A 26,732-nucleotide genomic window follows, 5' to 3' on the forward strand; every position below is an offset into this window, starting at 1 on the left:
CATCTTTTAGCTGATAATATATTGACATAAAATTAAGTTTCATTCATGGTCATCTCACCCGATCTCATTGAGAGGCACATTATAATGTAATCTTGCACAAAATGATATACCTTAAGCACCAATATGTTATTGTTATGTAATTCTGCCTTACAATAACATCTTCAAACTTCATGGGCATGAATTAGAAGAATAACATCTCTGTCATTGCCATGCTGACCTTGGTGTATAATTGATGGACCATCCTGGACACCTCTGATGATATGTTAGTGCTAATATGCTTATGTTAAAGCTGTGTGCAGAATTTATACACACGAAAATGATCAGACCTTATTTAAAGGTTTAACTGACCTTGTTTTTTGGTGTTTATTGTACATTTACCACAATAAATATGTATTTTATAGAGTGGCTTTTAAGTAACATTTTACATCAAAACTGTATGGAGAACCATAGGAAGAAATAGTCAAATACAGTCATTAAAATAGTTTAAGCTAGTTCGCTAACTGAATATAATATATAACTGATTGTCGATTGTCTACTATCTACTTTTATTGGACAGGGGGGGAAGCCATGAACTGAATTGCATCACTGTATCAGAGACGAAATTCACCATTGAAATGAAATGGTGGTAAAGGTCAGGATTTAGTGAGGATATGAAATATACCAGAGAGCTTTGAAATACATAAAGTAAAATGTTTCCTCATCTTAGCAACTGTATAGCTTCTCACCATAGCAAAAGAGGAAAAGACCCTGCACAGGCTTATAGGAGTCATCAAATAATAGCATCTGGATAACTGTTGCTCATGAAGTGTTTTTCTTCTTCCTAATATCATACAGATCACCGAGAGGTAAAAGACACACAAAACAAACAAACACACAGGTTCAAACGTCATGTGAGAAAAATTGGAGATCCCCATTAAATTGAAATGATGATTTTTCCAAAACACAAAGACTAAATCTCATCCAGGCGAAGTTGTTTTTTCTGAGTGGAGCACTCATTCAGAGTTGCTCCACATAAAAATTACATCACACAGATATGTGTCTTCTATTGTGTACAACAATGAATGTGGAAGGAAAGGCGGGAAGGCTTGTTGTACAGTCATCTGCTCAAGAAGAAACATTTTTACTTCTGAACAGTGCATGCATGCATGATAAATGACTTCCTAAATGTTCCACTATAAAAGCACTGATAATCAGGATTCTGAGTTTGGATGCTTGAGTTTGGAGTAAACTTGAGCAATTAGTTTCACAAGTTCATAAAAACATCTACTGTTATCTGCATTAATCTAACTATTGTCGGATTATGGACACTTGATGCTCCTTTTCACTCTCTGCTCTCCTATCAGTCAGTATAAGCCCCTTTTCAATTGGCACTGATTTGGGAATCAAACCCCAATTACCAGTTTGGCTTTCAGCTCATCTCTGGACCATGGAAAACACGAAGTGTTGTTCGGAGACATTCAAACACTTGTTCACTGTGACTTTTATGAAAAATGTGTTGAAGTGTGTTAAGTCTCAGTCTTATAATGGCTTAAAAGGTGTTTCATCCAGTCGAGAGGTGAGAAGTACTGTATTAAATATTCTGCCTTTAATTTTAAACTATGTTGGTTACCTTATTTAGCTACATTGGCGTAGCAAAAGTTTAGAAACGTCAGTATGACGCAGTGCTGTTCTACACCACTGCAAACTACAAACACAGTATTGAATAAATCAATATCTCTCTGGCAGTGTCAAACAAAACTGAGCATTAATATCTTAAGCTCTCGGAGATCATTTCAATTTGTGAACACATTTTAACACCTTGAACAATCGCTTTAATTTGGTACCCTGAAAAAAATCTTTTCAAAAATAAAATAAAAATGTAGATGTTATTACCCTTCAGACAACATCTTCTTGACCCTCTCCTTCTCCACTGTAAGCTCCACTTCTGCACTTTTACTGCGAAACAGCTTTTCCTCTCCTGGCCCGTTAACTGTCAGCAGTGGTGGAGAATGACGGTCCTCCGACAGCTCCTAGACCATTAAGAATCCGTAGAAATACAAACAGTTTGCTTATTTAAGTCACCAAAATAATTATTTTGTTGAGGTTTTGTTCCAGGACAGCACTGTGGTCACAAATCTGCCTCACAGTAGAGAAATTCTGGGTTTGAATCTTATCTTAAGCCTTCCTGTGTGGAGTTAGCATGTTCTCCCCATGCTTGTGTGGCATTTCTCTGGACACTCTGGCTTCTTCCCACATTCCAAAAACCATGCATTTTAGGTTAATTGAAGAGTCTTAATATGTGTAAATGTGAATGGTTGTCTGTCTATATGTGACCTGCAATTGATTGACGACCAGTCCAACATGTACCCCGGCTCTCACCCAAAGTCAGCTGGGATAGGTTCCAGCTCTCTCATGACCCATATAAGGACTAGCAGTATAGAAAATGGATGGCTGGATGAATGATTTGTTCCAATATGAGAGCTTCTCATGGCATAAAACAATGTGCAAAAGGATAACAAATAACATGACAATGCTTGTTGTTGTACAGTGTACCATTTTGAGTCAAGAGTATCCCAAGCACAATTTTTATCTGGACGTTTGAACGGCACTTTTGCCACATCATTTTATTTCAACAGCAGGCTTCGAATTAAATTACAAATGATCCAATACACCAACAAGCGCCTGTGCAGGGATTGATTGTAGATGTTGATATGACATCATGCAGACGTTGATATGACATCATGCAGAAGTAATTTGATTCAAGCTTAGTGGCTCATGCTTTAGCTGATGACAGGCCCATTGGCCTCTCACTATATGGACGACCAAAATCACAGAGGAGACACAACCACATGGGACCAAACACTCATTGATTTGTCCCATCTGTAAACAGGCTCCAAGCAGCGCATAGCAACATGAACACACGTTTGATAGAGCATGCCAAAATAAAACCTGACCCATATTGGAATTTGATTTCAATACAATTGCACAATTATTTGTGAAATGACATGACGAGGAAATCTGAAGGTGAAGCTTAATACATAACATTAAACTCACATACCCCTTTATAAGACAGCAACAATGTATCACAGCTAACATCTACAGATTTTCTAAAGCCTTCCAATACAAACATGGATGAAAGCACAATTACCGTAATTTCTCGTCTAATGCGCACCCATGTATAAGGCGCATCCCCAAATTCTGGAAAACCCTTCTACCCATGTATAATGCATTTTTACAATGCATGATTTTGCTTCTACCCCTATGATCAAAACATGAAGTATTATCTGTTTTTTTTTCAATTATTCTGAAGTTAAGCACTTTATTTGAACACGTAATCCTTTTTTTTTTATTTACTTGCTCTTATTTTGAAATTCACAGCCCTACTTTTATTTAGCAAATTAGAAAACACACAGTTGATCATATGATTGATTACCCAGGCAGAATTTGTAAGATGGGTACAATTCTTTAAAGAAAACATGGACCAGGCGAAACACATTTAATTTTATTTTAATGGGATTCAAATTAAAGGGTCAATCATTTCAGAAAAGCATCATCATTAAACAAAACATAACCATAAAGAAATTAATGATGGTTGTTGTTCAGTCATCAGTCATATTTTCAAAAACTGTATTTCACAAGGCGGCACGGTGACAGACTGGTTAACACATCCGTATCACAGTTCTGAGGACCGGGGTTCAAATCCCGGCCCTACGTGTGTGGAGTTTGCATGTTCTCCCCTTGCCTGTGTGGGTTTTCTCCGGGTACTCCGGTTTCCTCCCACGTCCCAAAAACATGCATGGTAGGTTGATTGCAGATTTTAAATTGCCCTTTGGTGTGAATGTGAGTGTTTGTTTGTTTATGTGTGCTCAAGTTGCTCAATTGCACTTTCAACTCTTGAGCCCCTTAACCACAAATATCATGAATTTGTCAGAATTAATGTGATTTTGGCTAAGCACTGTGATATATACTTGAATAATGACAATATATAATGCAGTAATTAATAAAAATGTTTTAGTTTTAAAACCTATAATTTACAATCTAAAGCAAGACATTTTTTGTCCAACAGTACATTTCAAAATGGATAACAATAGTATATATTATCAGCTAAAGCTTGATTTCTGCTAAAGAAGATCTGATACTGTTGTATCAACCACTACAGAAACTATCATTTAGGGAAGCTGTGTCATAAACCTCACATTGGGCAGTTGGTGGTCTAATAAATTTATTCAGCAATACATGTGAACATGTCACGAATAAATTGGTGACCTGATTTAGCACACTCCCAAACAACTCTTACAAGGAGTGCATCATACTGTAAAATATAAATGTCTGAATACACTCACCTTACCCTTAATTGTAAATAATGTGGATTATGACAGCACACCCATTGGCTCAACTGTACTTGCAATCTTCTGATATTTTTTAACTCAAAACCGGCTGTGGTTTTTGTTTTTTCCCCCCACACAGATTTTCCAGAGGATGTAGATTTTTACTCCATCTTCTCTTTTCTCTACTGTGTAAAAACTAAAGCCGGAGGTGAAATAACAGCTGAGGCATTACACTTCTGCATTTACAGTAGTAGAAAAGCCGTGTAATATTAATTTGAGCGAGCCTATTCGTATTCCCCCAAAGAGGATGGTGTATTATCTCATACTTTGCAGCCCTGTGTGTCCATATGGAGGCATGTAATTAAACACAAGGCCCACAAATGTAGAGGGGTACGACATCCCAAGAAAAGAAACTAAAAGCAGCAAAATCAAAGCAAAAGACAACTGTGGTCAACTCCCAGGGCCAAGGGTTTGTCTGTGCATCTACAAAATTTAATAATTCACTCTGTTGCTTAAATCAAATGGGATTACAGATACACTGGATTGTTTTACCCCTTTATGTTATTCTCAACTAGACTGAGTGGGAATGATGCTTGAGATACTCTTGCACAAACTAGCAAGTAACAGCTCATTAGTCAAGTTCAAAGACTTGACAGGATCTTTTAAAGAATGTCTATTTCCTGCTCTTGAGGGTTTTTAAATGACCAGAGAAGTATATCAGATGGATTTTTCAGATAAATGTAATATTTCATCAGTTGTTGCAACATTTGTTAATAAGTTCCTACATGGGCAAAGCAAATTAGGATGACACATAAGTGTCTGAGTGTGATAAATGGGAGTAAAGATGATATATTGCCACCAAATGACAAACTCTAGATTAAATCTGAGTCAAGCCTGGTTTGACATTGCATCTTTTTGATGTATGCTTTGATCACACAGCCTGGAAAGGATTTTGAAGAGATGTGCTTTTGTGCATGGCACCACGGTACCCTTGTGGTGAGCATGTAAGCCTCAGTCAGTTTCATGCCGTCCTATGTTAATGTCGAGTTTCTATTATGTAAACTGTGCTTGCCTTGCGTGTTTTCTCTGGGTACTTTGTCTTGTTAGGTTAAATTGAAGACTAAGCCGTCTATAAGTGTGAATGTGAATAGTTGTTGTCTAGATTGGCAGAGGTGGGGTACCCTTTCGCCCAAAGTCAGCTGGGATAGGCTCCAGCTCACCCGTGACCCTAATGAGGACAAGCAGTTTACAGAAAATGGATGGGAGGATGCGTTTTGCAATTTCACCCATAATTAATGAGGGATTTTTTTATGTTGATCATTTTTAATATCATCTTGACTCTTAAACATACTGGAAATATCATTTCAATAATACCTTCTTCCTCATTAAAAAATCTGGTTGATCATCAATACAATATCAACAGTAGAAAAACAAATGGACAAACCCAAGCCAATGAAAATGAAATCTCTTTGGTTGAGGTAGTCATATTTTTATTTTAGCTGCCAGTGGTAACAAAGAGAGCTTTCTTTGTGGAAACCACCAGCTCTGTTCTGAAGTTACATTTGCTCTCAAGTCAGATTTGATCAGACTGCAGATTAATTATTGAGCAAAATCATCCATGCAGCACAGAGATGAATGACTAAGAATACCACAAAATACCCGCCTTAATATTGTGGTTTGTGTGATGTTTCACATACCTGAGACAGCTGACAGGGTGTCCACATCCCATGATGCATCAGTGAAAAGGAAAGAAAAGCAAAAAATAAAAACCAGTCATCATGTGCTTGCTGGATGAGGAAGAAAATAAGTGAAAAACTTAAACTTCTCCTCAAGCTGGCTGACAAATAGATGATCCCGGGAAGTAAACCAGAGCTATAAATTTTGTATTTTATTCATTTTTCAAGCTTTTTTAGTTTATTAAAATCACGACAATGAAATAGATTAAAAAAAAAACTCACGCACTTGCATAAATCATGTCTAAATACTAAGTGTGTGTTCATAGGTTTGTTGCCGAATGCAAAACTGATTTAACATACAAATTTTGGGAAGAGGCTTTGCAACCGATGAGATCTCGGATATTTTTAATTTGAAGTTGCTTTCCTGGGTGCTTTTAGCGTGATGTGTCTTGCGCTGCTGTTTTTCCAAGTACATTACACTAGTTACTTATTTATCCGAGCCTCAGTCCATTTTGCTCTCTGAGCTTACATAAAGCTCTTGTCTTCACATTCTGAGCTTCATTGAGACCACAAGCCTCCTTCATTTATTCATGGCTCCATGCATCAGTACATGGAAGGCTTCCCTTGAATCACCTGTGCCTCTCACGGCACAACACACACACCCTTTAGTGTGGTTTCAATGCCAAGATATTGTTTTGAAATATTGATGACTATCATTTCGTTTCCCTTTCTGTCTGCATCTGCACTGATACTATGTATGATGTAGGATCCAATCAGGAGGTAGACAAATGACAGCAGCTTCTGCATCCAGCTGACATGATGCACTTTACTATATATGCAAAGGTATTGGGACACCTGGCAATGACAATGAAAGGAAATATGGAGTTGGTCAAGTATTTATTTCTTCTGGGAAGTCTTTTTGTTTTGCCCATTAATCCAGAAGAACGTTTATGAGGTCACTGATTTTGGGCCTCTGAGAAGGCTAGTGCTTGGTTAGGGCTGACAAGATTTTTTTCCATAACAAACTCACCTTTTAATATCCTTACTTAGTGCACTGTTGGCACAGTCATGCTTGAACAGAAAAGATAATCCTTTTTCATCCTGTCTCAGTGGCTCTACCAGCCTCCCTTTTCTCTCAAGGACAAGATAACTGAGTGAACCTTTCTTCCTTGACTCCCTCCCGTTTGAATTTAACTGTGCGTTGTTCTTCCGAGACGGGGAGAAGCAGGAACCAACTGCAAGTTCCTCTCTGACTGTCTCTCTCTTTGCAAAGATTTCATTAAAATGACAAAAGACAAGATTGTTTCCTGATTTTATTCCAAAACATTTTTTTTAATTTTTTTTATTTTTTTTTATTTCTATTTTCTACAGTGCTTATACTAATTACAGTCACAGTGAGCTGGAGCTTATCCCAGCTGACTTTGGGTAAGAAGCTGGGTAAACTCTGGACTGGTCGCCAGCCAATTGCAAGGAACATAGATAAATAGATAGAGAGAGAGGAAAAAAGAGAGAGAGAGAGAGAGAGAGAAGGGAAAAAAACATTCCCACTAACATTCCCACCAATTGACAGGTCTTCAATTAACCAAATAGGGATGTAATTTGAATGTAGGAGGAAGTCACAAGGCAGTACACGAAGAAAACCCACATAAGCACACAGGAGGGCCTGAGCCAAGACTGGAACCCAAAACCACCCCTGTATTTTTTGTTTTATGAAAAAAGGGGTGTTGCACATTTTAAGACTACTACAATACTAAATTCCCATCACACATTCAATGGCATTCATGTAAAAATCAATACATGCTGATGTGTCTGGGTCCATGTTTGTGACCTTGCACCTGGGGTTCCCGGTTTCCATGATGATAGAGGCCCTTAGCTACCAGTGACATCCAAATGTCAGTAATCCATCTGTTTGATTCCTAATTTTCCTGCTATGAAGAGTTAAATAATTTATTGTTTCTGGGTTTATTTACAAAAAGGGACAACAATGATGTTCGTTTGTGCAGGTTTAGCTACACACCAGTCGATGTTCCATTATAAAGCAGCACTTGTATGCCAAGCAGACATGCAGGTGCAGGATTTTAATTTCCCACTCACACTATTACAAAATACATAATATGTCCAAAGCTACTGAGCAGCTTTTTGAAAGAAAACCAGTGTTTGAGTCATGCCTTTAATGTTCTTACTTGTTCTTTGTCATTTCAATTATGTTATATGCAGCCAAAATGTGAGATATTAATATTATTTCATTCATTCATCTTCCGTTCCGCTTATCCTGACTAGGGTCGCGGGCGTGCTGGAGCCTATCCCAGCTATTTTCGGGCGAGATGCAGGGTACACCCTGAATTGGTCGCCAGCCAATCGCAGGGCACACATAAACAAATAACCATGCACACTCACATTCACACCTACAGGCAATTTGGAGTCTTCAATCAACCGACCACGCATGTTTTTGGGATGTGGGAGGAAACCGGAGTGCCCGGAGAAAACCCACGCAGGTACGGTTGAGGTGTCTAAAAACAATAGCAACTGGTACGAACACTTAAGACCAGCAAACAGCTACGATGCTTACAGTCTACTATGAAACCACAGATGTTGGCAGGACAAAATCTTGTCATTGTCCTCCAAACAGCAGCCAGATTGCCTTCAATTATGAATGATTCAGCTGCTTCTTCTTCTCTATTCTGCTCTCACTCAATCCAATCTATTACCAGCCTTCCAAACACCTTCAGTTATGCCTCTCTCCAAAGCAGAGGACTTAATGGTTTTCTGTATATGTTTAAAATAGAAACCAATGCTTTGTGTTGATTTAATGATTGTTTGTCTAAATGTGCCCTGCAATTGGCTGGAGACCAGTTCAAGGTGTACCCTGCCTCTCGCCCAGAGTTAGCTTAGATAGGCACCAGCATGCCCGTGACCCTAGTGAGGACAAGAGGCATGGAAAATGGATGGCTGGATGGATGAATTTGTGTTGAATAGGATATGCTGCAATCTGTAGTCCTGGCATTTTTGTTAAAAAAAGGTCATATCATCTCCTAAGTGTAAAGTGGAAAGTTTCAATTGCGGCAGGTTGTCAATCCTCATTACAGCTCTACAAACAAGGAGTTGCTACATTCACCAGTGAATCTGTTGACTGTCATTGTATTCAGTTGTTTCAATATAGATACAGTATAATTGCAAGGTTTCCCTCTCACGCAAGGGTATATACACTCAGAGAGCAGAAATTAAAAAACAATAATGAGCAAAATTAAAAATTAGCATGAGTCGACCTCTGCTAAACTATGACGGGGCAACAACAATAGTGTAAACAATGTGCATCGGCGCTCATGCTTCACCTGTGGGGCAGCGATGTTGAGAGCAGGATTGGCCAGTTCGTACCTCTCCTGGGATTTCTCTCTGGCCAGCCGGGCTGCCTCCTTCACCTCCTTAAATTGTTCTGCAAACTGGAGGTGGACAAGCAGGAGAAACAGCTGTTTGCCTGTATATACCCAAAACTCACTGTTGCAATTAAAACAAACAAATGAATCCCTTAATCCCTCCCTACCCCAAAATCACTTCTTCACTGCAGCAGCTTTGTTAAGATATCTATTGACAAAATACAAAAAAATATTTTGTTTAGGGACTAATATGGGTCTTTTCAACAGAAATAGATAGTATTCAAGTATCTATTTACTGTTCAGCAGAACTGACGCCTCATCAACAATAGCGTCAACATAAAACTGTTCTTTGTTGTATTTTGGCAGTCTATGCACCTCAGCGGCCTTTTGGAGGCCCATACAATTTCAAAATACCTTTATTTACATCAGTACAATACAATACAATAGAGCTGTTGAAGTCATCGTACACATGCACTTCTTTTTCAGCCACGCACTAGCAGGAGAACAACAATACTGAATCATAATAGCTACAGAGCCAACTGTAGGATATAAGTTTCCTCCCACCAAAAGGAGAGTACGCTGGCGCATTTGGCTGCTGCTTTTCCCTCTTGAAAAGTTTTTCTTTTTATTTTACTTTAGGCGCCACGACTGGTTAGCACATCTGCCTCAGTTCTGAGGACCTGGGTTGAAATCCAGCCTCCCTGTGTGGAGTTTGCATGTTCTCCCAGTGCTGCGTGGGTTTTCTCCAGGTCCACATTCCGAAAACATGGGTTGGTGCATAGTAACGTGGTAGTTTGATTGGAGGCTCTAAATTGTCCGTAGATGTGAATGTGAGTGTGAATGGTTGTTTGTTTATATGTGCCCTTCAATTGGCTGGTGACCAGTTCAGGGTCGATCCCGTCTCTCGCCCCAAGTCAGCTGAGATAGGCGCCCAGCACACCCGCGACCCTAGTGAGGAGAAGCGTTTCAGGAAATGGATGGATGGCTTGCTTTAACCAGGATCCATTGCCATACCATCGCCAAAGGTGGAGCCCGGTTGGTTTACACCTGTTTCAGTGCCGCGGATCCACACTTGCTGGGTACGGTTGCCTCTTTTCTAGGTAGCTAGCATAGCATTTGTTATCTGCCACGAATTTGTCATCTGCCACGCTTCATTCTGCCGTGGTCACCGTCCCCTTCCAGCGGTGGCTCCTTTCCAGCTTCCGTTGTGGCGCTGCCATGAACTTCTATACAGGTCCTCGGGCTTGGCTTTTGGACACCTCCTTCTGCGAAGATCATGGTCTTGGTGGAGGGCTATGGACTACATCGCCGTCCCCACTGCGGCCAATGCTGGTCCCGCCGGGGACTGTCTGTACTCCGTGGCGGTGGTTGGCATTGCGTCTGTGGCTCCCGCAATAAATGCTCAACCCTTTTGTTTTTTTCTTTATTTGTAAAGCATCCTTGGGAGTCATGAAAGGCACTCTATGAATCAAATGTCTTATTATTAATATTATTAACAATAACTACTGGACTGGCATGCATACGATAATATGTGCTGATTTTACAAATCTGCGTATACTATGGGTTAACCAATTAGTCGATGTGTCGACTTTACCACTGCGCAAAGACGGTTAGAGATTGAAGTCGATTAATTTCTAATCACATGTATTGGCATTAAGAACACAGACGCCTTGCTGAAAGCGGCAGGTTGTGGGTCCGTGCAGCCAGCTAGCAGTGCCTCAAGCGTGTGGAAATATTTTACGAAAAAAAAAAAAAAAAGACTGATAGCACGGTCACTTTCCACAAATGCAAGTCCCTCCACAAATATAACAAAAGCGCAAGCATAACGCACACCCATTCGAAAAGGCATCCGCTAACGCTAGCTGACAAACAACTTAAATTCTCACGTCAGTCATCAATTAGCAAATTCACCAAACTAGGGCTGTCACTATTGAATATTTTTAGAATTGATTATTCTTTAATTGAAAAAAATATTTTGCATTAAAGTTCAATGCAAAATCCTTTTCCCCCGATTACTGTTAATTACCTGATTATTATTGTTTATTTGGTGATGTTTAATAGTTAAACAAAAACAAATACTGCACCGGTGGGGGAGCACATGTCTGACACAGTCTGAAACAGTTGCTCTAATAGCTAGTTGACAAGTTGAAAAATATAAATGACATCATCGATTAGTCAACGATTCGACTATTATCACCTTAGCGTCAAGTCAAACAACCCCTAGTATGCACTGGGATCTTCTCCAAAATACAGCTACAGTATTTGAGTACAGAAGTTTTGTTCCTATTAGCAAAACTGGTCAAACATGTTATCAGCCTTAATCTGCACTGATGTTTACATCATTAACCTTTCCTCATCTGTTTATAAATCAAACAATAAATAAAAGTACTTTTACCTGCTGCAGTTGCTGCTCTGTGGAGAAGCCAAGGCCATAAACGGTGTTGGCCCGGCTGTCAGCCCATTGGCCAAACTTCTGGGAGGTTTTGGTGAACGTCATGTTCGGGGTGATGGTGCTGTTGATGATAGCCTATTGTCATGAAGAACAAATACATAAATAAATACAGGAGGAATGTGTACAAAGTAACAGAGAAGTAAAAGTGTAAGTACCGTTGAACCTCGGTTTACAAAGTTAATCTGTTCCGTGATTCCGTTCGCGAACTGAAATGTTCACAAACAGTGGTTATGTTTCACATGAAAATCAATGGAAATGCCATTAATCGATTCCAGCCCCAGAACAAAGTTATGTTCACCTAGTTATGTTGATCAGTGTGTTGTTAAAAACAAATACTGTACAATATTGAGATTAGGGGTGCCCTGATCCAATCTTTGAGATCGGAAATTAGTCCGATGTCAGAAAAAAATAAATAAATAAAAATACTGGTTCATATCTGACTGGATCTAAAATCTCAGATTTTACCACTCTAATACAAGCAGTCCATTCCTTGCTCCGCCCAAGCACTTTTATCCAGAAGCGCCCTGACAGCATGCAGAGTCCACATGATCACAACAAGGTTGCGAAGGTGCTAACATAGTAGCAAGGAGTAAGAGTTAATGTTGCTTGCTTAAACTTGTTTGTTCACATTCCAGTTGAAGTTCACTGTAAAACTTAACACACAAAACAAAAGAATTAGACCTATTGAATGTTCCAATATATCACAGCCTTCGTTTCTTTCTTCTTCTTTTTTCTTCAAAAACACGATTGACGAGTTAACGAAAATTAGCATTGAACTTGTGGCACTTACTGTATATCTCTCAAAATAATGAATATTGGTACACAAACGCTGTATAACCACATACAAAAATCCACTATGAAAAACGAGTTATAATAACAATATTATTCGTGACTTCTACTTTCTTTGCTTTCTAACAGGATTACAAGCGATCCTCCTAGCTAGCCACCCGTACCTTCTGCAGAGACAGTTTTGCCTCGCTGCATCCACCAAGGCTTAAGTTGTTTTTTTTTAACTTGCATCTTTTTCTGTGCATTTATGTTTAGTGTTTTTGGTGTTGAGAAAAGCACTATCCAAATTGTTAATTATTATTACAATTACAATTATTAGTTATTATTACAATAGTACAGGTGGTAGATCACAAAAAAGAATACTATGCACTATCCAAAGCACTGTGCTGCAAGATGAACTCTCTGAACACTCCAGCAACCCCCGGTGGGACTCTCACAGTCTCTAAGGTCTCTTTACAAGTGTGATCTATGCATGATTAATTTAGATGCAGTATGTGCTCGTTCGGATACTAATGTGTGTGATGGGCTCTTACTCACTTTAGTCCCGCCCACACTAATGATGCGGTAGACGTTGCGGCTGGCGTCATAGAAGAAGGACACGGTGACAGCATGCTTGCTGGCCGGCAGCCAGTTGCGTTTGGTAGCCGGGTCGATTTGGAAAACATGAGCTCGGGCGCTGAAGATGGGCTGCTCCCTTTAAAATACATGAATATTGGATGTCAATGACCCAATTCATTCACAAGCCCTGACACAGGCAACAAGCTTTACAATGCTGGTATGTAACACATTGGCCTTGACCAACAATAGTAACCAGTAGAAAGAAGTATAAACTTACCTGTTCCTACCCCCTAATTTCATTGCACTGGGTTACAATTTTTTTTCTTTGTAAATTGTCTACGTTTTTTCAACTGATTTAGGACACTTTTCCATCGCTGAATGCGAAAATCAGTTTCCCTTGTTCAGAATCAGAATCAAAATAATCTTTATTTGCCAAGTATATCCAAAAAGGAAGGAATTCGTCTCCGGTAGTTGGAGCCGCTCTCGTACGACAACAGACAGTCAATTGACATAGAACACTTTTGAGACAAAGACATTGACAAAAACAGTCACTGAGCAATAAAGGGCTGCTAGTTATCTGTTAATGCCAGTACTATTTCTTTTTTTTATTTTTTATTTTTTTTTTTACAATTGTGCAAAAAGATAAAAAAGATGCAGGTTGTAGGTTTCTTGGGGACTGGAATGATGGTGGAGCGTTTGAAACAGGATGGTACTTCGCACAGTTCCAGAGATCTATTGAAGATCTGTGTGAAGACTGGAGCAAGCTGGTCCGCACAGACTTTGAGGCAGGATGGGGACACATGGTCTGGGCCTGCCGCTTTATTAATCTTTTGTTGTTTGAAGATGCGTCTCACATCCTGTTTGTGGATCGTTAACGCAGAAGTCAGAGGTGTGATTATGGTCGGTGGTGTGGCTGTGTGGGATGTGAAAGTGTGCGTGCCAGACTGATTTAGAGTCTAAACTGTTTTTCCAACTTTGCTGCATAGTTCCTCTTTGCAATGTTAATTTCTTTAGTCAGCTGGTTTCTAGCTCGATTATATAGGGCCCTGTCCCCGCTTTGATATGCGTCCTCCTTAGCTTGGCGAAATTGCTTAAGTTTGGCAGTGAACAACAGCTTGTTGTTATTGAATGCGCAAAATGACTTTGTTGGTACACACACATCTTCACAGAAACTGATTTAGGATGTGACAGTTGTCCGTATATTCATCCAGGCTGCCAGCTGAATTTTCAAAGACACTCCAGTCAGTGCAGTCTAAACAGCTTTGAAGTTCCATCTATGCTTCATTGGTCAATGTTTGTAGGCCAAGTTGTTAACTGTTTATTAATTAAATCAAATGTTACAAACTTTGCTTACTGTAAATTGAATAGTAGACACTGATAAAAGTAAGTACTTGTAAATTGAATGTTACATCATCATTGTTCAAAATTCAGGGAACGAACCTCTGTTTAGTTGAGCCTTTAAAGTGAAAATACCTGTTACCACATACCAGTGTTATCAATATAAACGATATTTAAGAATATTCGTATACTACTATCTATACATATCACAAATTATATACACTATACACCAATATGCAAGACACTTTCTTGTCACAATAACCACATTAGGTAGTTATCCAAAATGTAATACTATTAACTTTCCCTGTAGAAATTAATATTAACATAATATACTGTAGTTAATACACTAGTTATTAATAATAAACACAATACTTTACACACTCGACTTCTCCATAATAACCTACTCATATAACAGAGTTAACAATAATATAACATCTTACCAATAACAATAAATAAGATTGTAATCAGTACAGTCATGCTACAAGTACTGTAGCTAATTCCAAACCCTGGTGATTAACCAAGCCCCTCCTCTTCCCTGTCCTTGTTCAGATTATTTTCCTTTTTGAACAGGTTTATGCTTGGATATTGTTGAAGATCCACATTCTCACACCACAGACCACAAACACAAAAACCTTTAATTGTTGTATGTGTATGTGAGTACTTTGTTTTGAAATTAAAGTTTCCCCTTAAATTATAACCACCCTCTCTTTCAAAATACATAGTCTGTATTTGACCTGGCAGTAAATTATGTCTTGCCTTATAGATTAATTATAGGGTTTTAAATTCCACAGGATGGTAAAATTATACAACTTTAGAGTCTAGGAACAATGTGTTGTATGGAGAATATATCAGCCATTATGGACTATTCTCATTGCGCTGTTTTGCAGTATGAACAGAGGTTCAAATGAATTCTTATAAATGTATTACAAATACTGTTTCAAAAGTAAAGTAGTCATACCGTAAGAAAAAAAAATTATGTACTGTATAGAAACAAAATATGCATGAATAATTACATTTAATTAGGAGGTTATTCTACCCCTAATAATGGTTGATTTATTTTTACAGTTTAAAGGGTAATATAAAAAAAGATTCATGAGGTGCATCGGTGATGCAACATTTGTTACAAGTGAGGAGTAGTCATTAAGTTAAGAGTCTTTAACAAGTTTTTTATCGTTTTTAATGGACTAATATTGGACTTGTTGAATTCTGCTTATACTGTATTTGAATGAAAATTATTTTAAAATATTACTTTAAACATATGATGTAGTGTTAATACAGTTTTTATTGCAGTGTTTGGAATAAGTAATTTGTTACAATCAAATTACTCCAAATATACTATGCGAAATTTTGTTTTCAAAGTCAATTCAAAGTTCCAGCTGCGTCAGAGAATGGATTGTGATCGAACTGGGAAGTACCGAAGTATCTTATATAGCTATAGGAATGGTGGAATATAGGCTGGAAAAGATGTTTGAAAGCAATATTCCACTGTTTTTATAGTTCATATATCATCCATGTATGCAATGTGAAATCCTTATTGCACTTTTCTGATGTTAATGAGGATAAGATGGGCCAGCGAAACCACGGCTCTTATTAAGAAAGTTCCTTTATATGGGTCAGCAGTGGCTATATGAAGCTTTGTTCCACGTGGATTTGCTTGGAATTATCCACCATTTGCATACAAACAATAGTCATTGTTGCTGAAGCTGCAATAATTGACAAAAGCAGCAGAGCCGAGACACCCCTGGGTAGAGTTTGTGTCCAATGCTGCACCACATAGAGACTCAATATGAGTAACTGATGAAACAAAGAGTTTGTTTGAAAATATAGAAATATAGCAAAAATTCAACTTAGCAGGTCATAGTTGGCCTTTACACATTAACTGGTTAGTTAATAATGTGCCACTTGAGTTCTGTAATTGGTCAATAAAGTATTGAAAAACACATACATGATTCCTGAAATAAGCATCCAAATTAATGTAAAATTAATTCATTCTGTTTGGTAAATTAAAAAAAGCTGTCAGCAGTTGCTGGGAGAAAGTTTTCCCTGCAAGCTACAGCTCACAGATGGCAGGAATGAACATACTACTGAGTTGACATCAAACCTGAAGGGATAAAGCTTCTGGCTGTAGATAAAGTATTTGCACAAGCAACAAAAAAGACCTGAAGAGAGGAGAGAAAGACATGCAAGCAAACGAGCCAGCACTTAACTGGAATGCATACTGTAATTGAAATCCGGCTCTTACTTATTAAGTTCCCCTTTTGATTGGATAAGAGCCAGGTTGCTTAATTACTGCTTAAACAACACGCATTATTTAGAGCGGTGATTCCTAACCAGAATGCTGTGGCAAACTCGCGTACCTTGAGAGAGATCATCATGGGGTGCCTTTGCTCAATAAAGGCTGGAAAAGATGGAACCAAAACACCAATTCCCCTTGGGACAGCCCCAATAATGGCACGACTTGATATTTAATTGCACCAACATTAAAAAAAATATATGAAAAAGTCAATGTTGGTTATGCCCCATTAAAGCAGCAAAGCTCTAAAATGCTACTGATCATTTGCTCTCCTTAAAAGTGATCATACCACAGAAGTGGTGACAAGAAAGAACACTGTCGAAGGTCTAAATTGTCTAAATATAGAAAGAGTAATACAGTTGGCAGTGGCACTATTAGCCAGAGAGCCATATTTTTATGGCTTTGCCCTCTGGTGCTCAGCTGTTTTATTAACATTTTGTCTGTAGCTATTTGAACCCAAAAATATTTTTCAAAATAATTTTACCTATCCCCTGAAAGATAATGACCAGGTTTGGATTCTGACTCTGATCAATATGTTCCCGCTGTGCATAACTAAGCCACTTCAACAGTTACAGGATCAACTCAAGTCTCAAGGCAATTTATTTAATAAAATTTGTGGAGAACCACATTAATCAATTTTGCAGGGTCACAGGGAAGCTGGAGCCTCTCAGGGCTAATGGATGGAAAGAAAGAGGGTACACCTTGGAGTCGTGATCACCTGTCAATCACAGGACAGAAACATAGGCCATTCACATTCAGACCTACATTTAAAGTCTTCAATAAACCTAACATGTACACTATTCGACTGTGGAATGAAGGTGGAGTACTCAGTGCCTCATAGCCTATAGGAGCACAGGTAGAAGACGCAAACTCCAGAAAGAAAGGAAGGATCAAACCTGAAACCCTATTGTTGTGATGGAGCTGTGCTAACTACTTCACCACTGTGCAGTCAGAAATCCGAACCAGGCAAAACATTCTGAGGCACTATAATGCAGTTAGATTAGATTAGTGATGGGAATCGAGAGCCAATTTAACAAATTCATCAGCCTCGTACTCGGCAGTACTTCTCTTGTTATCAATGCATATTTCTGGACTATTGCACAGAGTGGCATGACAAGCTTGTGTATGGCGTAAGAGGAAGAGAAACGCTCAAACGTCTTGGCGAGAAGGATGGCTTCATTTCCAAAGTGATGATGACAATGTGGCCATTTGTGGACATTGTGTTATGGGTGGAAATCTGTACTCCAAAATGGTCCTATACATTCCATGAATGTCATGTGCTTGGCACAAAAGGACCAGCGTTTACTGACAGAGTAGAACAACCAATTAGAATAGCCCCACTGAAAATACAAAATTTAAATGTTTTTTTTAAAATGCTACCGTAATATACAAAGTCAACGGAAGTTTTAGGACACCTGGCTATTATACCTTCAAGATGTAAACCTGGAAGATGTGGAAAATGTCTCCCTCTCGTAGCTTACACTTTGGGAATTTTTGTTCATTCAGCTAGAACTTTTTTTTTTTTTATGTCAGAGGCAGTGTTAGACAAATTACTTCAAAAACCTAATTAGTTACAGTTACTAATCACTTTCCCTAATAAAGTAATTGAATTGATAACTGAATTACTCCTTCATAAATGTAATTCGTTACCAGGTAAAGTAAATATTGTATTACTTTTTTGAAGCACCTTCCAATATGTCAAATAATTCCCATTTTTGAGCAGGATTAACAACCCAGTTACATACTGTAGCGTAGTGCAACATAGACGGGTACTGTATTTAACTTAATTCACAACATAGAAGTAGTAGACATACTGTAGGTCCTAATACACACTTTATACTGTAAATTCAATAATCAAATCAGGTGTGCCGTTGAGATACATTTAATAAGATTAGGAGTTACAACAGTAGGTGATACCTGTTGTATTGAAATAATGTATTCTATTTATTGTCCAACAGAAACAGTGTACACAAATATAAACAATTTTAATGTTGCTGTTGGACAAAGTCAGTTTAGGCACTAATGAAATGTTATGTATTACAGTAGATACAGTATAATTGATCAATAAAAATAACACCAGGTGTTTTAGAACTTATGCCATATATTGTATCTTACTGGCATCTATATATTATTTCGAGAAAGTCTGTTTAACATGGCATGCATACCCCTACTCCGACCGGCATTTTGGTAACTAGTACTTTGAATGAGTCCAACTCACCGGTGCTCAATGGCAGCATGCCCTCCACAGCATACCTCACGTTGACAACCAGATTGGAAGGCTGAAAATCAAGTTTCATTTGTTTTGGTTGCGTGGGCACTGTAATCGTCTCCTTCCCCTAATTTCGTAGAAACGTGCCAGTTAAAGTTGTTTCATCAGGATTGAATTGCTCGACACCGACGTGGAGAAGCACTTTTCTCCATGGGATAATGTGTATTTGTCGTATACATTTTTTCTTTTAATTTTGTTTACAGGAAAAACGTAATGCCTACACTTCCAGTTAAAGAAGGCTGCTTCACCTGTAGATTTCCCTATTCCTGTTGTTTATCATTTCCTCAGTCCTCATGACTAAATAATTGTGTCGACTCCTGTGTGTGCAGGTAACCAACCATCCTTGCTTTCGTTTGTGTCAACACCTGTTCTCTGATTGTCTTACAATGAAATGTGTCTACATCACCCAGTCATCACTTACGTGGTTGTCTCGTCTCGTGCACCTCATGAAGAACAGTTTAAAAAAAAAACAACCTGCCTCTCTGTTTAGATATATGGCGGGTCTGATGACAACAGCTTTAATGATCCACCGTAATCATTTAAGTAACATGACATGTTTTTTTTAACAGTAATGGTAACAGCGTTATTGTGATTGGAAAAAGTAATTAGATTCAGTGTTACTGGAAAAAGTAACACAGTTACTAGCGCCTTTTATTTATAATGGCATTACTCCCAGTACTGGTCAGAGGTCACTGGTATTCGACCTGAGAGAGGACTTGATTTACAGTCCCTGTTCTATCCATCCATCCATCCATTTTCTGAGCAGCTTCTCCTCACTGGGGTCGCGGGAATGGTATCCCAGCTATCATTGGGCAGGAGGCGGGGTACTGAACTGGTTGCCAGCCAATCGCAGGGCACCTACAAACAAACAACCATTTGCACTCAAATTCACACCTACGGGCAATTTAGAGTCTCCAATTCATGCATGTTTTTGGGATGTGGGAGGAAACCGGAGTGCCCGGAGAAAACCCACGCAGGCACGGGGAGAACATGCAAACTCCACACAGGCGGGGCCGGGGATTGAACCCCGGTCCTCAGAACTGTGAGGCTGACGCTCTAACCAGTCGTCCACCATGCCGCCAGTCCCTGTTCTACTTCATCCCAAAGGTGTTTGATGGGGCTGAGCTCAGGGACGTCTTTCACACCAAACTCATCCAATCATCCTTTTATAGACCTTGCTTTGTGAACTGGGGCATGGCAATCTTGAAAGAGCCAATACAAAACATTGGAAGCTTACACTTCTCCAAAATGTCTTGGTAATAGAACCCCAAATGATTCATTCACTAAGGTGTGTCCTATGACTTTTTCCATCAAAGCCACCAAGAAACTGCAAGAAAATTGGAGTGGCACGCAAAACTGACAAGAGCAATGCTGTCCCTAATTATCATTGATGAAGCAAATTAAAACAACCGTGAAAAGTGCTTTATTTTCTTCAGTAAACCCAATTGCTCGACTGAATAACAGAGAAAAGAAAATAAGCCAATTTGAATTAATTATCATCCCAGCAAACGAGATTCAGCCAAAATGTCCCCTGTCGTCCTCTCATCTTAATGAGAAGTGATGATTGACAGCTTATCAGCTCCCACTCGTCACACCCAATCACATGGGAATGGAGATTCTCTCATTTACTTGGCTTGTGTTGTTGTTGCTTCATGAAAAGCCTCTTGAACTAATCAGCTCAGACAGGAATCATCACATGGAGGTTCGACGAAACGAGGAGATTCAAACAAGATTAAAATCCCCCCTGAGGTGACGACGAGCAAACACTGCACAGCGGCATGCCGGTAACAGGAAAACCTGCCTGATATTATAACGACAGTTTCACGTACTTTGCAATACATCTGATCCAATTAACCTGAAACTGTGCAGCTTTTTGCTTCCAGGAACTGTGATGATAAATCTGGATGCCTGGGAGAAAGATAGACACAAACTGAACAATTTTGACAGTAATATAAAGGGCAGTAAAATACAAAAAGGGAGTAATAGCCAAAACACATCTACATAGTATTACCTCGAGGCAAATACTTTGTTTCTGGTGTGTAAGTTAATAAGTAATGTCCCATGTTTTTAAACCAATAAAGCACAATTACATTCCTTTTCATTTTCATTTTAGCTGACATTACATCGTAAGTAATAGTATCAAAATGTATAATTCTGCAGCCTCACTAGTGCTTCAACATTCAAGTTCCAGATTTATGTAATGCTAATTATACACACTATGCTATTTCACACACTGTTGCTTATTATTCCATGTTAAATAAATGTTTTTACATTGTCATGCACAGGCTTATGAATGATCAGAGGTACATGTTATTAGACTTTACGCCGATCTCATCGGTGTGATTAGTATCGGCCGATAATTAGCATTTTATGCTGATCGGCTTTCATGTCAAAATTTGCCGATCCGATTAATGACGTCATCGATCGGCTCCGCACAAGACCTTTAACTCTGCGTCGCTGTTGCGTGTGTATCCAAAAGCTAGTTTATTTTTAGATTTGTCACATGTCTTGTGGCGCAGTACTGTAACTATCTGACGGCCAATAAAGTTTTTTTTCAATCTTGTCGGTTAAAAACACGTCATCGGTGTGGGACTATTTTGCTGTGTCTCAGACAAACAACTTGTAAGTTATTTGCAGTCTGTGCACAACTGAAGTACGTCGTGGGGAACGTCATCTAAATGCTTCAACACAAATTTGATCGGACACCTGAAGAATGTACACTAGGAGGAGCATGCCGCGTTCAAGCAACGCAGCGTGAAAAACGAAAAAAAAAAAAGGAAAAGCCAAACGGATGCAAACGTTGGACAAAACCCTTCCATATAGATGGGACAGTGAGAAAGTTAGAGTCATTAACAGTATTTATTCAAGTAATTTAACTGCACTAAAGTAATTTAATTACAGTAAGTTAGCACCCAGTATTTCTGTCATGTTGTAATGTTGTTATGACCTAAACTTATGTCAGTGGCCAATCCTTGAATGCCCCCTAGAGGTCATTGATATTTTCACTTTTGTCTAAAATGCTAAAGAATAATTTTGAGCTGGGATGGGCTCCAGCACACCCGCGACCCTAGTGAGGATGAGCAGTACAGAAAATAGATGGATGGATACAGTCCTCAGTATACAGTACACAAGTATATACAATAAATGAACATGTCATAAAGTACAGAAGTATATACAATAAATTAAGAAGTCATGTAAATGGACACATTGCTCCATCTTGTGATCGGATCAGTGATCGGTTATCGTTTTTTTAAACTTGCTGATTGGTGATCGGCCCCAAAAATCCTGATCGTGTAAAGCCTACGTTATTGCATGTGAGATGTGGGCTTGGATTTGATTTTATTTCAAGTTTATTGCTTGGATGAAACCAAAATCGATATTTTTTAGCTGGTTACATAGTCCAAACAGCACCCTCGCTGCTGTGCACTACTTTCACCAACATGGCTGTGAACAGGGAAGAGCTAGTTTACAAAAGTACAGTCAAGTGTCCAGTCAGCTCTTTTCCCACCCCTCTAGCAGCTATTGTTAAAAAAAAAAAAAAAAAAGAATTAATTACTGCTAGGAAACAGACAATATTAGTGGAACTGGAATTATTTTCATTGTTTTGTATTTGACAAGAAAGGAGCATGCTGAAAGGCAATCACAGAATCAATCAAGCTGAACACTGTCAAAAACTGCCTCTTTATGCTTTGCAAAAGCAGTTATATACAGAGCCTCAGACATGAAATTGAAGAAAAAAAAATAAAATAGTTTGTGCGCACAAAATAGTTACAGCATGCATACAAAGTAGTTACTTGTGTGCGCTCGAAGTAGCCATGCCTCCATACGGAACAGTTGGGTAAGCAAATCAAGGGCACCTACTTTCGAAGATGATGGTAGAGGCAAGGCTACAGCTACACAATGGACAGGGATAGTGTGATCAAATCTTATTTTAGGCTGAGGATGAGCGACAAACATGACGACTAATGTTTATAGCCTACTGCTGCAAATGTGGGAGAGCGCTGGAAAAAACAAATGTTCCCTTGGAAGAAACAACGCGAAACAGCCGAAGCCTCAACAGATGGACATCATTGACAAGAAAAGGCTAAAACTTCGGCAGTGTGGCATTATTGCAAGGAATCCTTATTACTGAAAGACATTTAAATAGACTATTGAGAGCCAGGTTGTTTTAACGATGACTGGACGCGAGATTCTAAAACACTACAGCATGTTACATGTACGCATGAGGAATTGACTCATGGATAAATTGAGTTGTAATTAACTTAAAACTGCTTACATTTTTTTATCATTTGTTAATTAGTCAAATTAATCTTTTTTAAAGGGCTATCCCATACTCAAAAACTCATCAAATTTAGAATCAGAAAACTTTTTGTGTGAATTTATAAAACAGGAAAAATTACGTAATAAAAACTTCATTTCTAATACTCATTAAGGAAACTTATTTTAGTTGAGGGACTCAACCAAAAAAAAGGCAATTAATTAGAGGAGGGGTGTCAAACTTGTCGCAGTCCACATCGTAGTTCTGGTTTCCCTCGCAGGGCCGTTATGACTGTGAATCCATATAAATGTATGACTGTCTCATTATTACAAAGACACAACAAATTGTTGGATAACTAGTTTTATAATCAGAAGCCAGTAAAAAAAAAAAAAAAACTTTGTTCAATTATTACTCAATTTGCTTTAAAAGGGCCTTGATAATAAAAATACTTGGAATACCTCAATGTTATTAAAAGAGAAGACAATTAGCAATTTTGGTATTTTAGCAAAAAACAGTTTGTTTCGCGGGCCACATAAAATGATGTGGTGGGCCGGATCTCGCCCCTGGGCCACCAGTTTGACATGTAAATTAGGTTTATAATGAATAGCAATGCAACAAATTTTAATTTGTAATTAAGAATTTTTGACAAGAAATTATGTTTTTGAATATAAAACAAATCAAGCAGAAACCATTTCCGTGATGTGACTCTCTTTAATGTGCGTGCCTTCTTTCTCTGTGATGAAAACACCAAGAAAGAAACACAAGCACAAATACACACTCAACTACTGTTTGGCTGTTAGCCAATCAGATTGGAGGATCTGTATCCGTTTTATGCCGGAACAGTTTTACTGTATCACAGTGGAGTTTTTAAGCTGCTGCTGGGGTTTCTTAGTATTATATTGGATATTTATTGAGGATCAGTCGATCAGTCGAACAGACCAAAGTTTGTTTGTTTGAGAAAAGAAAACAAAAGACAAAGCACCAACTTTAAACAAGATGAGAAAAGTAAATCCATATATATCTAGAACAATGACACATTAGATATTAGTGTTGAATGTGGCAGTAGTGCTACACCCTGTGATGGAAGGACAGGAGAGGAAGCATGCAGAAAAAGGGTCGTGAACCCAGCTGTACAACTGAAGTGTGGTGTAAGGGCTATGTAAATTATAAACGTCTATAGGATGAGAGTGTGAGTGAGGGGATACCAAAGCAATTTGCATATTCATGAGTTTTTTGTCGGAATAAGTGAGTGGCCCCACACCCAGCGAAAAAGTCCCAGGGGTGTGTGCCTGCGGGGACATGCGAGTGAATTGACATGGTTTCACATGCACAATGACTGACAGAAGTGTCCTGTAATTGCTGTGCCTGCACCGCGGTGGCTGAGGACCTCACCCAATTCTATCGAGAGGTGGGATCGGGCTCAGGAGTCCACCAAAGAGCAGCCCGGCGGGCAGGACACGTCCCACACCGAGGGACCCAGGGTGGTGCGCCGGCCCTACTGAGATGCCACGACAACCGGCCAGAGTTATGGAAGTGCAGATTTCTTCTTTTTCATGATATTAAATTTTTTTGGAAAGGGCCTGTAAAAGTAGTGGTCAAACCAATGATAGCTGTGGTGTTTGCGCTTGCTGCAAGATGTTTTGCATTAAGTCGATACCATAGACTTAAAGTGCTTCAGTGGTAAGCAGTCTTTTCTTCTTTTAACAATTTGCAGACAACCATGACCTTTTCCATGCTTCCAAAAAACGTTAAACTTTGCTATAAACGTCACTAAATGCATCTTGCGCATCAGTGTTATTAGTGTTTGTAACGCTAATCCTAACCCCATTTCAACCATCAATTTAAAATAAAATACAATTTTAAAAAAGCCTATTGAAATGTTTCACTACAGTCTAAAACAAAAAAAAACATTGAGACACCACAGAATATGTAGTAGTTACGGTAAGGAAATGCGCTTGACGTGTCAGGCTGACGTGTCCAAAATGTCGGCGGGCTAAAATCTAGTTGAAAATGAAATATTTAATCAGAAAGCAAGCTTAAAATTACTACAGTCTCTTTTGGGGACAGACATCATTTGTAAGTCCAGACCTATGGAATGAGTGCCAATATTCACAGGATTAGCAAGGTCCTTTAACCAAAGAAACTAGGTTTTCAAATTCAGCTACACAATTTACATTCAATTTAGGTTAAGGTAAAATTTAAGGACAATCAGATCTAATACTATTATCGTTCATAGATGCACTGGCTGCCATTTCTGTAGTTGACCATCAGTTTTTAAAACTGTTTTTAAACTGATATTGTACAGTTGTCCTACAATGTCAAAAATACTCAAAACAGGGATAATGAAAAAAATAAAAAGTTCAACAGCTGCTACTTTTTTTTCCTTTTTTAATTGTTGATTGTCACTGTTACCGGTAGGGCTCTGCTTCCGCTTGCTGTGAGCCAGGGGCCTGAATTCTGTGACAGGTCATCTGAATCGATCATTTGCCATCTTTTCCAGGTCATACATATACAGTGCATCCATTCCTCCACTCCCTCCATCGTACACGCTCATTGCTGTTCATTCGTGCACGAGTGCACAGAGAACATGTGCAGATTACAGCTCAGTAATTAAAAGGGTCACAAGCATGTTCAGTTATGTTTATTTAAAGGCATCGCTTATTTCTTTTGTTGCTTTGCTATGTAGAGCCACTGTGGTTTGTTCCTGTGCTATGGTTACAACCCGAGTTAACAGAACTTGGGTGGCCTTTTATAAATGTGCACATTTACTTGACTTCTTTGACTAAAGGTTTTATCTAGTCCATTACAGGAAAAAAAAAAAAAAAAAAAAAAAAAGAAGGCCAATGAGTCGAGTCTATGGCCACAAATTGATTGTCTCCACGACATGCAATGGCTGAAAGCTGATTTTACATTGTTATGTGTGCTTAAGCACAATTGTGGGTATTGGTGTCAGACAAGATCATTGTCAAGAGAAACATTCTGGGACTCGTTGGATCGCTCCCTTCCAGCAAGCCAGCTGACATGACAGCATAGCGACCTTTCCTTATGTTTCTATGGCAATAGTTTCGATGTGGTTCTTCATTATTAGAGAGCAGCATTAAGTCACATTGATAAAGAACAAATGTCTTCATGTTGGTTCCAATTATATCCTAAAATGCCATTCCTTAGTGAAAAAGCATTTTTCTTTCAGTACAAATGCAAAAACACTGATGTAGAACAAAAGGAATGTCAACACAGGATCTTGAACATTAATTGTGATTTGTGGGGGGAAAAGCAACATGTTTTATAATCAAATTTGTAAAAAAGGATTTCACCAGTAACCAGTTAGAATTTTTTTAAAGTATTTTCCTAGCTATTATAACTACTATTATTAATGTAGAATGTTGCAGGCTATATTGTTAATTGTTAAGCAGGCAAA

General features: G+C 38.7%; 1 protein-coding gene across 4 annotated transcripts in view; it reads right to left on the minus strand.

Annotated features, from left to right (window-relative positions):
* The window catches only part of LOC133480348 (homer protein homolog 3-like), a 57,023-nt gene that overhangs the window by 22,706 nt on the left and 7,585 nt on the right, over positions 1 to 26,732 (minus strand). For 3 of the 4 annotated variants that reach the window (XM_061778225.1, XM_061778222.1, XM_061778226.1), the window contains 5 exons: positions 13,136 to 13,292; positions 11,753 to 11,884; positions 9,316 to 9,423; positions 6,005 to 6,013; positions 1,873 to 2,009 (listed from right to left, as the gene is read on the minus strand). In XM_061778225.1, coding sequence (XP_061634209.1) covers positions 1,873 to 2,009; positions 6,005 to 6,013; positions 9,316 to 9,423; positions 11,753 to 11,884; positions 13,136 to 13,292 — 543 coding nt within the window. The remainder of the gene's footprint in view (positions 1 to 1,872; positions 2,010 to 6,004; positions 6,014 to 9,315; positions 9,424 to 11,752; positions 11,885 to 13,135; positions 13,293 to 26,732) is intronic. The other variant, XM_061778224.1, reaches the window with a different exon arrangement.

The sequence above is a fragment of the Phyllopteryx taeniolatus genome, chromosome 7 (assembly GCF_024500385.1).
Source record: "Phyllopteryx taeniolatus isolate TA_2022b chromosome 7, UOR_Ptae_1.2, whole genome shotgun sequence".
Taxonomy (NCBI): domain Eukaryota; kingdom Metazoa; phylum Chordata; class Actinopteri; order Syngnathiformes; family Syngnathidae; genus Phyllopteryx; species Phyllopteryx taeniolatus.